Genomic DNA, 18046 nt, shown 5'->3' with positions numbered 1-18046 from the left:
CTTGTGGCACCTTAGAGACTAACATTTGAGCATAAGCTTTTGTGAGCTACAGCTCACTTCATCTCTTGTTAGTCTCTAAGGTGCCTCAAGTACTCCTTTTTCTTTTTCTCTCTCTAGTCACATCATTTTGTCCTTGGGAGGTTCCTCTTCATGACCCCTCCAACTTCCCAGGACAACTGCACAGTATTCTGTTTGGTCCCCTTCTCTGTTCCCTCTACATCTTATCTCGGGGGTAGTCTCCTCTGGAAACACAAATTCAACTACCATTTCTGTCTTGTCATAACCCAAATTTACATGTTTAATGGCTAATACAAGTTTAACTAACTTTTCTTATTGTCACATAAGTATGTAGCTTTTGAAATTTTGCTTTCATTGTCAAGTTCTCCCATTGAGTGAAAGTGTCCTGCAAGAACTAGGGAAGGACTTTCAATGGGTCTGTGTAACCTCCATTGCCACAGAAACTGCTTCTTGATGGTAAAAGGATTGTGTTTTTATTACTAACTGCCACTAAGTCATGGTATGGGTTTGGGTGACTGTAAATAAGTGCTTTGTGCAAATGAGGTGCAGTGCTCAAACTTATTTCATAAGAATTTTAATAACACTGTCAGTTTACTTATGTATTGTATAGACAAACATGAAACAAACATTTTAATTGACAGCTTTGAAAGGTTTACTAAAAAGTACAAATACTGCTTTGTAAACTCTGTACTGCTAATGCTACTCTCTATTCTAAGGGAAATTCAGTTCTGTAATGAAACTTGTGTAGAACAACACTAAAGGAGATAAACCTGAACAAACTAGATTTCACAATAAAAGTGGAAATCAATTATACAAAAAAAAAAAAATTCCATTAGGGTATGTGGGTATAGTAGACTCTAACCTCTTCTCCTTCAAAGACTTCCTCCTGGATTTCTTGTGTAGTAGCTAATGGTGCTGGAGCACTTTAACCCTTCATAAGACTGACACACCAATGGATTGTCCTTGAGCTGTCAAAGACGTATCCTGTTTGAAGAGGAAACATTTTTAAAAATACATTTCACATGAGTTGAATTTAATTGATATGAATTATTACATTTCCATACTTTGAAACAAAAATATGGTGGTTTGGGTGTCTTCCTCCCCCACGCCCCCCCCCCCAAAAGTGCAGTCCGACAAGTTGAAAGACTGCAAAACAAATACCACCCCACACTTGCCACAGATCAATTCCTCGCATTTCTACATCCAAGCCTCCAGGAAACCATGTATCATCTGCCACACCCACACACACCCCCACACCAAAAAAATTGGGAAAAGGTGTGTTTTGAACCATGTTTGGAAGGTCATCAAACAATGCAATTCTTCAGTCTGAAAGTTTTATTTATGAGGAATGATATTCAGTTGTCATAGCCTGAGGTGAAGAACCCAGCAAACTGAAGAAATAAGTGTTTTTTCAGGAACATGAGAGATTCTGATGCCCTTTAAATGACGAGCTATGGCACTGATATTCATGTGCCAGGGAACGGGGTGAGGCACACCATCTGTTATGATAGGCGTATGTTGGACTCATGAATCTTGAAAGACACTCCAGGATGGCTGTAGGGGTACCTTCTTAACCAATATCTCTTGTGACCTACATCACATTCAGAAGCTGGCACATCTTCTATCCTAAGTTATGTTGGTGCTGCTGGCAGCTGCTGCTTTATTAAGTACTAAAGTGTAAGGCTCACTGTCATAAATGTCTTTTTCCTCCTTTTTTAAGGAGGTTCCTGTCATGAGCCAAGCACTGCAAGAATGGGGTAGAGTAAGGACCCCCTGAAGGTCTGGATGGGTAAGAGACTGACACTACCAGAATCATAAAGGCACTTTGGAACAATTAGGATCATCAGGAACAATTGGAAGAGAAGGGTTGATTTCACCAACAGCCTTAATATGTAGCTTCTTATTTGTTGTGGCTGTTGACAGCAGTGCTATTCTTATCAAAATATGATAAACTGAGGGACAGAAGTGGAAAATTTGCAGGTTATGTCATTTGGACAGCTATCTGAAGTTATAATTGGACTTTATATTAAAATATAGTTTATTCCTATTTTTAAATAAAAACCTCAGGTTATTTTGGGGGGGAAGAAATAGTATGTTTAAATAAGCACAATACCACATGTTGGAGTTCATAACAGAGAAAGTATGTGCCATCCTATTACTTTTAAGATTCAACTAAAGGACTATTAAAAGGTTCGGTGCAGGTATAATTCAAATTTTTTACTACAGAATTAGTGTTACTTCTCTTAATCTGTCCATATATACAATGGCAGATGAAGACAACTTGGACACTGGTTAAAAAAATCTTTACATCTGGAATGTCTGGAGCTGGGGAATTCCTACTAGAGGACCCTCAGTTTGGATATTTACTGACAGAGCTAGAGCTTACTGACTCTTAGGGCATGATGCAAAGCACATCCGTTTTCTCAGCCTTTTGCCTGGATGAAGGAATGGAGAGATGTGACTATTACACATATCGTTAAAGAGGGCAACAATCTTTTTGTTTTCTTGGTCACTATGTTGTCTTATTCCTCTACATTCTCTCCAAATATTTGTGATGACCGCTTTTAGAAATGTAAAAATAAGTATAAACTCCTTACAATGAACATTCTTGTCTTTTGTCTTGTACAGTATTTTTAAGGTTAAATTGAAGGTGCTCACTTACACAGATATATAGTTGGTACGTTTTAAACTTACAGCAACTGAGTGTAGTGAATGCTGACTGCTACCATCTGTTTTCACAATATTTCCAATGGTAGGTGTACGTGCAAAAAGAAAATATTGTATTAGCTATATTATATAAACAATCTAACCAAATTCAATTGTTGTAAAATTTGGGGGGGGGGGGTTATAGAGGGTAGTGTGCCCCATACGTCCCTTGCTGGCAACAGATGGGAGGGGAGGATACATAGTTACGAGTCTATACCAAGGGGCTAGCCTACACACGGGCATGAGACCCTTGTGATTGTCATCTTCACGTTTTCCATGTGTGGTGTGTATAGTTTGTTTTTTACTTCCTGCCAAAACCCTCAACATAGTACACTGCACATGCACTGGTCTCTGTGTCACTTCAGTACAGAGACAAGCAAGAGAATGAATAAGGGCTCATCCCCCATTGAGAGGTTATACAAGCTGGGAGTAGAACACAGATCTCTAATATGGCAGACAAGTCTAGACCACTTAACCACACTGTCTGACAATTTTTTTGTCCTTGGTTAGACTTTCTAAAATGGGGCTACTCCTACACATGTAACCCACTATTTGAGTATTACACTTCCTGTTCTGTTAGCTGCTTCCCAGAGCAGAACCCTGCTGATGACACATTATGGAGGGAGGGGTTTGTTACAGATGCACATAGTAGAATTTGTGTGGTTCTTTTAAAAAACCTAGAACATTAATTTTAAAAAGAGTACAATTAAGATTGAAAAGTCATTCTCCCAAAAGTTAAGAATTGCCAGAATGCCTCTTCATAGATGGCAGAAATGGAAGGGTGGCTAGGAGGCAGATGCATAGATTAATGCCAGAAGGGACCATTAGGTCATCAGTCTGTCCCCCCGTTCAAAGCAGGCCATAGAATTTCACTCAGGGTAAGTCTACACTACATTGTACCTCAGTGTACATTGCACTGTAGTGCATTTGGTGAAGACACGCTATGCCAATGGGAGAGCGCTCTCCTGTTGGCATAATTATTCCACCTTGGTGAGATGCGTCGGTTGGGGTGGGGGGGGGGAGAAAGAGGCTTTTTCACACCCCTGAGTGACATAAGTTAGATCGACTTAAGCGTAACGTCGACCTGCCCTCAGTTACCTCTGTGTTCAGATCAATAACTTGTGTTTGACTGAAGCAGGTGGGGAAAGGGAGTTATAGTTAGTTACTTAATTTTAATAGTTTTTCCATCTAGATGCCTCTTGAAAATGGTTTGTTTTGCTATATCACCAGTAGTATTCTACTTCCAATTCCTAATGTTGCTGCAACTATTATAGATAATTGCTAAATACCATGCAGTTTTACACATTTTTTTTTAAGAATTACATGAACGTGAGACACACTCTTCCTCACCCTGTCTCCGAGCAGATGAATGGTAGTGACACGCACTACTGCATCTTCTACTACTCTTCATACTGGTGGTAGTTCGTACAACGAGCAGTTTTGTTACTGCAGCAGTGCCTTGTACCTAAAATATTGCCAGAACCAAAACTTAGCATAGGAAACCACACCACTACAATCTCCTTACAAAACCAATTCAATGCACCTCACTTCTGTCTTGCAGCAAGCTGTCCTCATCCTGTCTGTAGTACATGCTGCTTATTGTACTGCATTTTGTCAAATTATATGTTGGCCCTCACATGTGTGAGGCATAAAGAGCTAGATTCAGACTACCTGATGCATTTTTACTAGTGACCCAATCAATGTTTGAAACCATCTGAAATTCACCCCTTCTTCTATCCAGAAAGAACCCTTTGTATCAGATCTCATTTTAAACCATAAACTATAATATAACCATTAAACCTTTAACTATCTCATACACACAGACTCATCAAAAGTATAGTTAACTCTTTAAACACTGATTGCTCCAGCAGCTTGAAACCCAGAGCTAAACAGTTAAGCTTGTACATTTCATGTAACCCAACAGGTATCTAAAGTTCCTCAGGATTCCTTCCCTGGCCTTAGCTCAGCATGCCTGCTGAGCTCCTAAATTCTGCAAATTTTCCTTGGTTTCACTGCATCCTGCAGCCCTCCTGGGCGCACAGTTTTCTTGCCTGAGTCACCTGCCACCTACTTCACAGCTCTTCCAGGTTTTATACCTCAATTCTTCCTCCTAGGTTCATGGAGACTTTAAAGGCTGTAGGAGCTGTTGTAGTTCCTGCTGACTCACTAAGGTCTGCCTATAGGTCCTGTGGACATTAAAAGTCCAGAAGGAGCAGGAATCAAGGCATGGCGTGTGGGGAAGAAAGGGAGGATGGGGAGTAGTGGAAAACTCACTTGGAAAGATTTCCTGGCTGGGGAGCCAAGCATCCAGTGTTATGCAGAGCTCTTCAGTGCCACAATGTTCCTTGGTTTTCAATGCCCTGCAAAGTGTTTTGGCTCACATGCCCCCCTCTAAAGATTTTTGGGTTCTACAGGGTGTCCTACTGTGTACGCAATCAGCAATTTTAAAAAAATCCCATACAAAAAACTTCCTCAAACTGAAGTTAAGGTTGAGAGCACATCCCAAAGAAATATGATCCGCGCAATTAAATTGACAAAAAGCCCAAAACAAGAACAAGATTTTAAAATCTTCAAAGTAAGAAGGTGGCAATTTTTATATGTAGTCATGACCAGATTTTATATCACAATCTATTTTAAAAAACAAAAAATGTTAAATATTCAAATGAGAAGAAAACATAAACCACTGGTGTTAAATGTTATGACGGTTAAAAACACAGTGAAAGAATTAATCAGAACGAACAAACATTCCTAGACCACTGTATAGTAGTCACTTTAGAAACAGAAATTATTTTTCAAAGTTTACTTGTGACATCTAAATATTAGCATTTAAAGGCAAGTATTTAAAAATATATATGTTGTATAGTTTAAAATATTTTTATAAAAATATAAAATATACAGTTTTATAAACTTAAAATATTTTCTAAGTGAATTTTTAAATTAAACTTTAATGTAACTTGATGGATGCATCTTTATATTCATAATTGTGTAGTGTAGCACTTCAAAAAAGAAAAAATCCAGTGGGATCCCAGTGCAACACTTACACTGTGCTCAAATACAACCAATTATATCACAGACTACATCATAGCTGATTAACAATTTATAAAAAGCACAATCTTCACGTACATAATCAATTACGCTTATAAACAAGCACCCAGCCAAAACTACTTTAACTACTGCCCCCTGTAGTCATGCAAGAGTAATATATGAAAAGCCAAACAATTTTCTTCATTTGCAGCAACAAGTTTGAAATTATCAGTGATCAAACAAACTGGAATATTTTACTCTTGGTGGTTCTGATATTCTTCAAATTCTAGCCTTGCGAAAAGACAAACTTTAATTAATGAACAGATAGCATGCTGAAAGCCATAATTAAAAGACAAAATTAAAGGTAAGTTCAGTGATAGTATAGTATATCCCTTAGAACTCTTATTAAAAATAGAGATGTGATCATGAAAATCCTTAATTGTGTGAATCAGTGGTTTTTAAAACAAGGTTGTGGCTGTAGATAACGGGTAAAAATTAAAATTGTAAGGTAACAGTCTAGAGCCAGAGTTAATGACATTTTGGTGGACCATTTGCTGTGGATGATATATATGCATACTGAATGGGACCAATGAAGACCTGCACTAGCTGTATAGTGTGTTTGATATCACGCTGGATTTCACAGGGGTTTTTTATGTTTGGGTTGGTTGTACCTGCCAGCTATCTTAACAGTTACAAAATGTAGTGTGTTTGTTTGGAATTTTACATATGGCATCACAATTATTAAGTAAGTATGGTGGAGCAGGAGCATTAAAGTTAAAGAGTTAACGTTGCATTAGTGTTTTCATTGTGGCATGGGCATTAGTTTCCTCAATTTTGTGTTTTGATTTGCCAGATTAATTTGATATAATTTTAGTTTGGAAATTACTCATATAAAAAGAGTTGGTCTCCAAACAGAGTTTGCACTAACCCAAACAAAAGCTCATCTGAATGTCTTGTATTGCCATAGCTAAGATCCTGATTAAATATCTATGCTTTACATTATGGTCTCTACTTGAAAGAAGGAGCATCTCCCATCATTTTCTAAGAATCTGAAAGCATCTTGTAACACTCGTGTTATTTTTGGTGCTCTGATTATTTTGTACAGGAGAGAGATTTCTGAGGGTGTTGTCATCCTTCAATAAGCAAATGTTTTTTTTCCATATTGTAGACTTTTTGTAACAATAATTCTTCTTACCTGATGGCAAGTTTTAGGTAAAATACAGGGTGCAAAATAAGGTTGCAGTTGTTGACAATCTTGTACACTTCCATGTACAAGGATAACATCATCCATGGTTCCATCATAAATATCCCATTTGCTGTGGGTTGGTATATCCATCACATAAACATTAGGCAACTTTGTACACATCTTGTATGACCAATCCTGCAATTAGAAGCCATGTAAGATGTATTATTTTTTCCATAAATAAGAACATAACAAAAAGCCTTGTACTGTACATTTTTGAAACATTTGATTTGTCCAAAATAAATTATATTCCATAAAACAAAAATCAAAGTATGTAATGTATTTTACCTATATAGATATATATTTTGAGAAAGGAATCTTATCTGATCAGTTTGTGTGTCAATGAAACCACGTAAGGAAGAGCTGGCAACAGTGACACAATTTTCCTGCGTTTCAGTTTGAAAGTTTTACTTTTTCTTTTACTCCACGTCTGAAACTTGCAAAGTTGATCTGGAAGGAGCACATAACTTTTACCTAGAGCTAAAAAGTTTGATTCTAGTCAGTCTTGCTGCAGGCGATCAGGCACAGAACCTCAAAGGTATTTAGTCTCCTAATTTCCATCTGGTCATCAGTGCTAGCTTTACCAGATGCAGTGGGACCAGGGTTATAAAAAAAACGCACACAGCAGCATGCAGAGGAAGCTAGCCTCTCCGTGCACTTTTTTTTTTTTTTTAATACAAGCAGATAGTGTACTGATCCCAACATAGCAAAAATAGTCCCAACGTGGCTGGATAAATATCCAGAAGTTCACATTGCTACCTGAACTATCCAAATTTAGGGCGATTCCCCCCAACCTTCATTGTTCTCCATCCCTACATAGTCCAATCCTTCTCTTAGTCTAATCCCCTTCAAACAGAAAAGCCAGGAAATAGCCTCCCTTGGTAACTCCCCTTTCAAATCTATCTGGTGGTGTCTTTTTTGGAGGGAAGATCTACTGGCTTTTTAACCCACTGAGGCCTCTGTGCAGGCATGCGCACTCACCCAAAAAACCCCCAACCTTCTGTTCAGATAGAGGAGAGGATAGTATACTACAGAGCAGGCTTATTCCATTCATTCTACAAACAGTACAGAAAAGTAGGAAATCATAATTTTAAAGAGTTTAATGCCAGAAGGAACCATTAAATCATCTCATCTGACCTTCTGTAATAACATAATAGAGGCTGGTAATTTTCACTCAGAGCCCCCCTAGTATGCCCAAAGACTTCTAGTTAGACTAGAATATTTCAGTCCTCTGGAGATTAAATTGTGTCCACAGGCAGAGAACAACACAGACACCAAGCTGTCACCGATGCCAGAGGCTTGTGCAATGGCAGGGAACTGATTAGGCAGGATGAACCCAGCTACTCCCAGCAGGTGAACCAACTCGCATGCTCTAGAGTAATGGTACCTCCCTGCCTCAAGCTCTCAGCCAATCTGACTAAGGGAAATTCTGCCGCAGCCCCAAATCTAGCAATCAATATGACTCTGAGCATATGAAGGAAACACACCAGCCAGGCATCTAGAAAAAGGATTCTCTGTATCACCTCATAGTACAGGCCCACCCTTATCTGGTCTTCCATCTCCAGCTGTAGCCAATCTCTGATGTTTCAGAAGAAGGTGGAAAATAGCCTGCCCACCCTGACTCCCTGCTCTGCAATATAATTTCTTCCTGACCCCTGTAGGCAATAGCTGAAGCCCTGAAGAACGAGATTTTAATATATTAATTACCTTAATGCAGACCTGCAATCATTAGGAGCATACTGAGGGCAATGCAGGCAAACCTATTCTCCCCGTGGCCCACAAAGAACATGAATGAACACGGCGATTTTCAGATTCACAGAGTCCAAAGCCAGACAGTAGATTAGATTATTTACCTGGTAAGCAAGGTTTTCCTTGAAAGTTTTGATAGTGATATCAAGAGCAAGTTTTAACCATATTTTATATTCCAAGGATGGGCATTCCAAAAACTTATCAAAAGCTTCGAACAAGTCGTCCATAGAAATAAAACACGTCTGAAATAAAACCGTAATAAAATTAATTTCTACAACAGCACATCTCTTCCCCTCCACTTTTTAAATTAAATTATATTTTTAATTAGTCAAACTAATTATTCAAACTATGCACTTTTTAAGGCAGGTTCCTGGTGATCTGTACCTGTCTTTAGAGCACTAGAATACTAGCAGTGCTATAAAACTAATGAATAATAATTTACATAATTATAAGTTAATTCAATCATGTATAATAATATGTTAATGCAATCCATTTGAACGAAAATCATGCTTTTCATTATTATATACGGCATTACAGCAATGGATGCCTTACAAATGCATAATAATAACAGAGAGGAACCTTTTCAGATAAGAACTCTAAGACAGTTCCTGGTTTACTTTGATGGATGATGATGAGAAATTTCAGCAAAAAAGTGGCACCACACCATTTTTATTGCTGTTAGCTATAGATGAGGTCATAAATGTTTTCAGTCGCTTAGGTTTCAAAGACCTTTTAATGTTAAGCTTAAACTGAATGTCTTTGCAAAATTTAAAGTACTAGCTACCAGTTTGTGTTTGTATAGTGCCTAGAACAATTGTACTTTAGTGGCTAGAAGGGCTGGCTAAGGAATTCTACAACATTCATCAGATGAGACCTGGACTCCCTTTCCATGGCTGATAATTTGCCAAGGCTATAGTCAGCCTGATAGAGGAAGACTTATTGCTAAATGACCAACATACAGGAAGGCATAGTCCTTTCTTATCAAGAACAATGAGGCTACCTCAGAGGCTTTATGGGCTTCAGCAGCTGTTATCTTTCACTTGAGCAATCACAACCAAAATTGCCTCTTTATCTGAAATAACCCTTCCAATCAGAAAATGGTACAGTCTGGAGGCACTGCAAGTATATATCACCGTGCTGTTTTATTTCACTCATTCAGTAGACAATATAGGAATTGGGAAATCATAACAATGTAAAAAGAAAAGGAGGACTTGGGGCACCTTAGAGACTAACACATTTATTTGAGCATAAGCTTTCGTGAGCTACAGCTCACTTCATTGGATGAAGTAGCGCACGAAAGCTTATACTCAAATAAATGTGAGAGTCTCTAAGGTGCCACAAGTCCTCCTTTTCTTTTTGCGGATACAGACTAACACGGCTGCTACTCTGAAACCTAACAATGTAGTCTACCCTAGCAGTTATCTCAAAAGTGGACTTCATATCATTAATCCATCTCAAGAAGGCATACTCTGAATATACCACTAGTATCTGCACATAGGAAATGGGTTCATTTTGCCTACAATGGATACCACTTCCAGTACAAGTCAATACTCTTTGACCTGGTGTCCATTTGGGGGTATTCACGAACTGTGTTAACGACTGCAGATTACCTCAGACACGAAGGAACACAAAATCAGCAACGCCAAAAGACCCCAGATAAAGCCTTAGATGTCCATGATGGAAATTATAGTACCCTCCATAGAAACCATTCTGTGGACAAGATTTCACAGGGCCCTTTCTGAAACTTTCCCCTAACTTTGACCTATCCATGCCAGCAATTTTCACTATCACTTCATGTTGTATACTTAATCTGTACAGTGATTTAAGAATGGTTTAATAATTATACACACAACTTAAATGATCATATCAATTACTCTGCCATATGCAGCTTGGTTCACAGTACTGCAAGATGCTACATGTATGTATCTAAAGTTTTAAGAAGTTGTATTATTTGAGAAATAAAGCAGAGTTAAGTTGTATGTACAAAATGCTGAATGCTTAATGGTTTAATTTTGACCTTCTCTTAATGTATTAAATTTAATTTCCTAGGTTGTTTTGTAAGAAAAGAGATAGAAAACAAAAAATTCCATTATGTGGAATTACTTGGCTAGACACTATGAGATTGCCTAATTCTACACCCCCCGACCCCCCAAGGTCCATAGGAGGAGAGACCACCTCTCCTGTGTACATTAACAAGTCTGCAAGAGATCACCTTTCAACACCACTGGCTCAGCGCTTCTGAAAATTGGGCCACTTTTGTTTAAGAGACTAATTTTAAGCAACCAGGTTTGAATTTTTTGGCCTTTAATTCTTAAAGTTAGGGCCAAAATTTTCCAAGTTGGAAGTCAATGGGAGCTATGGGCTATTTTGGTCTAAATCATTTTATTATAAATAGCAATGTAAAAATGTCTGATTTATTAGATAGAAGAACATTCTGACACAGATAAAGCTTAAAGCCATATTCACTGACCTGAACAGCAGTTTCACAGGTAACAGTATATTCCATTTCTTGCTTAGTTAGGCAGTTCAACTCTCCTATTATTGCTCCACTGACCAGGTAGTCAGTATATGGCAGCCGTGTAGGATATCTGTGTTCATATACATCTTTATCAACTCCATAATAGGGACTGGAACCATAAAGCTGTTACATAATAAAAAAAAAAAAAAGAGACAAAAAAAAAACATAGCTCAAAATGAAAAAAGTAATACAGTGAAACAAAAGGAAGTGAGATGGGCCAGAAATTAAATATTAATTATAGCCTTTCACCAATAGTGAAATCCAAACATAAGTCAATATGACCGACACCTACATTGGTCCATAAATCCAGAAAAATATGACCTGGAAGGTCTGCTTAAATTTTTATGTTCCTCTGGAATTATTAGAATGCAGATCAGCTTTTTAACACTGAAATTTGCAGAGGCATTCTCTAGAAGGCAATGCCCATTGGAGCACTCAGCTCCACTCCCACAAGGCTCCAAGTGCTCAGAAAGTGAAGGTATAACTATGGGTGCAGCGCACCAACCTCCTAAGTTCCTTCCACTACCTCCGCAAAATCAGTTAATGTACTAGGCTTCTAAGAAAGAAGAGAAAGTGGGCGGGGGAGTGTGGATGTGCAAAGCCCATCTCAAAGAACTCCAGTTACTGGTGAATAATCTCCATTACTTCTTCAAGTTGCCTCTGCACATTCCCACTCATAGAAGTTTAGCAAGAAGTACCCTCTCCTAGAAAGGTGAGATGAGGAATAATTAAACAGTGATTCCAGAGAACATATGGAATATTTTCTCATGGGCTTGAAAGGAGTCCCTATTAATTGGGTGAGTACCAGAATACGATCTCAAATAGGAATCTGTTCACTGATGGAAGGTCAAGTATTGATGTGATCTTTCAAAATCCTTTTGACCACAGAGTGGCTAAATAGGCTTTTGCTCTACTGGAGTATGATGGGCAGAAATTGCTGCCAGCTGTACTCTGACTGAAGAGACAGAGAAACCTTGAGATTTTAGGTATAATATATACTCAGTTGTGGATGGCATAATATTGTCATCTGCTCACGAGGAGAACCTTCTCCTTTTACGTGAATAACAGGAATATGTGGATTGTCTCCGGGAGTTCACGAGTATTGCTGCACACCTTTTGAACAGTCCAGCTCTACTGAAGACAAGGTCTGAAGGGCCAGGCTGTGAGATGGAACAAATGTGAGTCTGGGTGCTGGATGTGACCTTTTTTTTTGCATGAGGAGTTCTGAGTGATCAGGACAGTCACATAAGTTCCCTTTGACATTTGAAATAGATCTGAGAATCATTGTTTCTAGGTTCATCTGTAGGCTATTAATATTACTTATGATTTGGTCCTGTTGAATCTTTTTTAGGACTCTGGAATTTAGATGAACTGGGGGGAAAAGCATAAATAAGTCTTTTTTACCCATTCAAGAAGAAATGTATTTGATATGGGTGTACTGTCCATCCCTGCCCTTGAGAAATACCTTTGGCATTTGGTGATGTGCTTCATGGCAAACATGTCTAGCTTTGGATGACCTTATGGGAAGAAAATCCAGTCTACTAATGCATTTCAGAGACTACTCATGTTGGTCTTACTGATTCCTGCTCAGTGGGTCTGGTAATATGTTGTCTTTTTTCTCTAGGTGAATAGCTATGGGATAGATTTTGTGAGGTTTGCAACATTCCGAGAGTTTCATGGCTTTCTTGTATAATTGGCTTGAGTGGATATCCTCTGTTTGTTCAAATAAAACATTGGTGTCAGCACCTGCTCTACTCAGTATTTTAGGAGAAGAAAAACCTCAACGGCCCATCTCACTAGTCTCAGTTCCAAAAAATTTACATGAAGCTTCTGTTCCCCGAAGTTCCAATGGCTATAAATCCCTGGCATCGTGCTCCCCAGCCAAGGCTGGAAGTGTCTGAGGTTAACATAGCAGATAGAGCTGGATGGTTTGAATGACATTTTCTTTTTGCCCACCAGTAAAAGGAATGAGTATCTCTTTAGGCAGTAGAATCTCATGTGTATGCTGTCCACGCTGAGTTTGTAATGGCTTGCCAACCAAAGTTGAAGTGGTCTAATTCTCAACATTGTAAATTGGGGTTACATAGGTTGTTGATGGTGTGAGTCACATCAGACTGAGGAAGAATAGAACTTGCTGAGACAAGTATTATCTCTTTTATTAGGAAAACCTTTCCTTAAATAGATTCTAGAACTACCCAAATAAGTTATATTTTGGGTGGAGGTGGAGTGCAACTTTTCTCAGCTGCTCAGTCCCCAGCTTTGGAACAGCCTACATGTTACTTCCATGGCCTCTGAGAGAGTTGCCATTAACAATGCTCTTTTCAGGTGATTGTGTAAGTACAGATAGACATGGATGCCCTGCCTCCTTAGATGAGCTGCTTCTGCAGAGTGGCATTTTGCGTATCCAAGGTGTCATGGAAAAGCCTAATGGGAGAACTTTGTATTGGCAGTGATCTTGTCCAATCATTAATTGCAAATACTTTCTGTAGGAACATCTGATACCAATATGAAAATAAGTATCCCTTAGCTCAAGTGCCCCAAACCAGCCATGAAAGGAAAGGTAAGGCACCACAGATGGTAGAGTGGTGATCATGCAGAAATTGAATTTTGTGATGAATGAGCTGAATTTCCTGAGATTCAGAACTGGTCAAAGCCCTCTATTTTGGAGGTGGGTGAGAAATGAGGAAATATCTAGAAACATTTTCCCTGAAATTCCACAGAAGCTTTTTCTATTGCCCCCCAGCGGAGGAGTGATTGAACTTCAACTCTTAACAAATTCTCATGAGAAAGGTCCCTGAAAAGGGAAGGAGGCAGATGAATTGAGCAGAGAGCACGAAGAAAATTAAATGGCACATAGTCTAGAGAAATTATCTCTAAGAACCACAGATCAGATGTTATGCTGATCCATGTATCTCCAATATTTGCTAAGTCGTCTTCGACCTTAAAGGAAGGGTACACAGTAGGTACAATTGGATGTGGACTCCTGAACATTCCAACAAATCTGTGGCTTCAAGTGGTCTGTGTGTGGATTATGGCCTAAAAGCCTTTCTCTTCTGTTGGTTTGTGACTGTTATTGAAATTGCCTATTCTGTGAAGGGTAAGTGGGTTGAGTATTGTTGTTTCAAACCTGAAGGTTGAAACACTGTAGCTCCTTCTGGGAAACTGTGAAATATTCAAAGACCTGGCTGTTGAGCTAGTGTCCTTGAATTTCTCCTTAAACAGATTTCAGAGGGGAGGTCAAAAGATCTTAGCCAGGAGTAGTGCCTCAGAGAGAGAGAGAGAGAGAGAGAGAGAGAGCGAGAGCGAGCTGAGGATACTACTCTGGATGCTGGAAGTATCAAATATGCTCTGAGTAACTACATTGCCTCGTGTGAGAGCTCTCTAGCCAAATGTCTTTGATACTCTGCCTGTACCTCAAGTCCCTCATCCCTGGCCCCACCCCAAAGCCCACACCCCCAGCCAGAGCCTTCATCCCCCCCCCACCTAACCCTCTGCCCCAGCCCTGAGCCCCCCTCCCCACATTCCGAACCCCTCAGCCCTACCCCCACCACAAATCACCTCCATATTGATGCACATAATATTTATTCTGCACATCAGTGTAAAAAATTAGTGGGAACATTGTCAGGAGGCATTTGGTTTGTTGTTCTGTCTGCCTTCTAGGAGAGCCAGAAGGATTCATCTGGTTGCTTTTAGATAGCTAAAGTAAATTGCCAGTACTAAAATATCTGTGGAATTTCTAAACCTTGTAGATGACAATTTCCTAACTCAAAAAGTGTTGTAGCCAACATAGGGGAATTCTTTATTAGTCCTTCTTCTAACAGATAAAGAGGAATAATCATAGAACTAAAAATTAAAGGTAGGTTAGGTACAAGTGATCATGACTTGGTCACATTTATCATATTCAGGCAGAATAAAGTCCAGACCAGAAATATATACACTTGATGCTTTAATACAGTAAATTTCACAAAGCTGAAAACAATTATGAGTTAAATCATGTGGGAGGAAGAATGTAATCAGAAAAATTTGAATGATATTTAGGAATAATTTAAGAACACCTTAGTAGATTCCCAAAAAGCCACAATTATACAACTGAGGAAGAAGGCTGTGCTGGTTAAAAAATTGACCAGGTTTAGTGGAGAAGTGAAGACAGCAGTTAAAAATAAGCTAACAAATGCAACAAAGGTGAAGTTGATAATGAACATAAATCAGAAGTTAGGAATTGTAGAAAACTAATCCGTGAAGAAAAGGGACAAAAGGAGAAATCTATGGCCAGCAGAGTCAAGGACAATATGGCCTTTTAAAAATATATTAGGAACAAAAAGAATCCTGACAATGATATTGGTCCATTACTAAGTGGAAATGGTAGAATTATCAATAATAATGCAGAAAAGGCAGAAGTGTTCAATAAATATTTGTTGTCTCAAACCTGAAGCATGTTCAGAATTTGGGGAAAAACAGATGATATAGTCTCATCATGTTATGATAACACTTTTTTCATTCCACTAGTATCTCAGGAGGATGTTAATCAGAAGTTACTAAAAGTTGGACATATTTAAATCAGCTGGTCCAGATAACTTGCATTGAAGAGTTTTAAAAGAGCTGGCTCAGGAGCTCATTGGACCTTAATGTAGATTTTCAATAAGTCTTGGAGCACTGAAGTTCTAGAAGGCTGGAAGAAAGCTAATGTTGTGTTAATTTTTAAAAAAGGTAAACAGGATGACCCACATTATCATTGGCCTGTCAGCCTGACATAATTCTTGGGCAAGATAATGGAGTGGCTGATACGGGACTTTATTAATAAAGAATTAAAGGAAGGTAATGTAATGTAATACAAATCAGCATGGGTTTATGGAAAATAGATCCTGTCTAACTATCTTTTTTGATGAGATTACAGGTTTCGTTGATGAAGATAAGTGTTGATATAATATACTTAGACTTTTGCAAGATATTTGACTTAGTAGCACATGACTTTTTGATTAAAAATGACAATGACATAAAAGTAACAGGGCACACGTTAAATGACTTAAAAAAATTACTTAAAAATAGGTCTCGAAATGTAACTGTAAATGGGGAATCATCAAGCGGGTGTGTTTCCAATGGGATTCCACAGGGATAGGTTCTCGATCCTACGCTATTTAATATTTTTATCAATGACCTGGAAGAAAACATAAAATCATCACTGATAAAGTTTGCAGATGACACAATAATTGTGGGAGTGGTAGATAATAAAGAGGACTAGTTACTGATTAGGAGCAATCTAGACCACTTGGGAAACTGGGCACAAGCAAACAATGTGTGTTTTAATATAGTTAAATGTAATATATACACCCAGGAACAAAGAATGTAGGCCATTCTTACAGGGTGGGGGACTTTATCCTGGGAAGCAGTGACTCTGAAAAAGATTTGGGGCTCATGGTGGATAATCAGCTGAACATGAGATCCAATGTGATGCTGTGGCTAAAAGAGCTAATGCAATTCTGGGCTGCATAAACAGGGGAATTTTGAGTAGGAATAGAGAGGTTATTTTACCTATGTATTTGGCACCAGTGCCACCACTGCTGAAATATTGTGCCCAGATGCCCACAACTGTGCTCTGATGCCCACAATTCAAGAATGATGTTGAAAAACTGGAGAGGATTCAGAGATGAGCCATGAGAATGATTAAAAGATTAGAAAAAATGCCTTATAGTGATTCAAAGAGCTCAATCTATTTAACAAAGGAAAGGTTAAGGATGACTTGATTAGTCTCTATACATATATAGATAGGGAACAAATATTTAATAATGGGCTCTTAGATATAGGAGATAAAGGTATAAAACAATTAAATGGATGGAATTTGAAGCAAGACAAATTCAGATGGAAAAAAAGATGTAAATTACTGATAGCGAAAGTAATTAATCAATGGAACAATTTACTAAGGGTCATGGTGGATTCTCCATCACTGACAATTTTTAAATCAAGATTAGATGTTTTTCTAAAAGACATGCTTTAGGAATTATTTTGGAGAAGTTGTATGGCCTGTGTTATACAGGAGGTCAGACTAGATGATCACACTGGTCCCTTCTCACCTTGTAACTTATGAATATGGACCTGATTTTTGGCAAGTGCTCTTCTGCAAGGTAAGCCAGATGCTTAGTATGGACGTCCAAAGCAAAACATGCTGTGGGGAAGGAGGAACAGCTTTAGAATCCTGATTTCTTAGGATTCTGCAGCAGATCCATGAACTGGCATCAGAATGAGGGGAGCCCAAAAGGCTCCAGAATTGTAACTAGCTGAAAAATTAAATTAAAAATGAACTAAAACTAACTAAAAAGTAAAGAAATTATGAAACACTAAGGCACCGGGAACAATCATTCAGAAAAACCAGGGTCAAGCAACTTGAATAAGGTTCTTTGTCCACACACAACTGTAGCTGGAAGGAATGGAGGCATTTGGCATGCTCCATCCCCTTTTATAACCTTTGTCTCTGAGGGTCTTCTACAGTGTAATTAAAAACCCACAGCTGGCCCACACTAGCTGACTTGGGCTCATGGGGCTAGGGCTGTGGGGCTGTTTAACTGCGGTGTAGATGTCCAGGCTGGGGCTGGAGCGAGGGTGACCAGACAGCAAATGTGAAAAACTGGGACAAGGGGTGGAAGGTAATAGGAGCTTATATAAGAAAAAGACCCCAAAATTGGGACTGTCCCTATAAAATCGGGACATCTGGTCATCCTAGCTGGAGCCCAGACTCTAGGACCAAGGTGGGAGAGTCCCAGAGCTTGTGCTGCAACTAGGGTGCCAACGCTCCA

General features: G+C 38.8%; 1 protein-coding gene across 1 annotated transcript in view; it reads right to left on the bottom strand.

Annotated features, from left to right (window-relative positions):
- Window positions 1-2676: 2676 nt before the first annotated feature.
- Window positions 2677-18046, bottom strand: part of LOC141989734 (solute carrier family 9 member C1-like) — a 293130-nt gene continuing 277760 nt past the window's right edge. Inside the window, exons 22-26 of the mRNA XM_074956659.1 lie at window positions 11211-11381; window positions 8845-8982; window positions 6944-7129; window positions 4075-4189; window positions 2677-2774 (exon numbers count right to left, since the gene is read on the bottom strand). Of these exons, the coding sequence (XP_074812760.1) occupies window positions 2677-2774; window positions 4075-4189; window positions 6944-7129; window positions 8845-8982; window positions 11211-11381 (708 nt within the window). The remainder of the gene's footprint in view (window positions 2775-4074; window positions 4190-6943; window positions 7130-8844; window positions 8983-11210; window positions 11382-18046) is intronic.

The sequence above is a fragment of the Natator depressus genome, chromosome 6 (genome assembly GCF_965152275.1).
Source record: "Natator depressus isolate rNatDep1 chromosome 6, rNatDep2.hap1, whole genome shotgun sequence".
NCBI lineage: Eukaryota > Metazoa > Chordata > Testudines > Cheloniidae > Natator > Natator depressus.
This window is presented reverse-complemented; position numbering and strand designations above follow the sequence as displayed.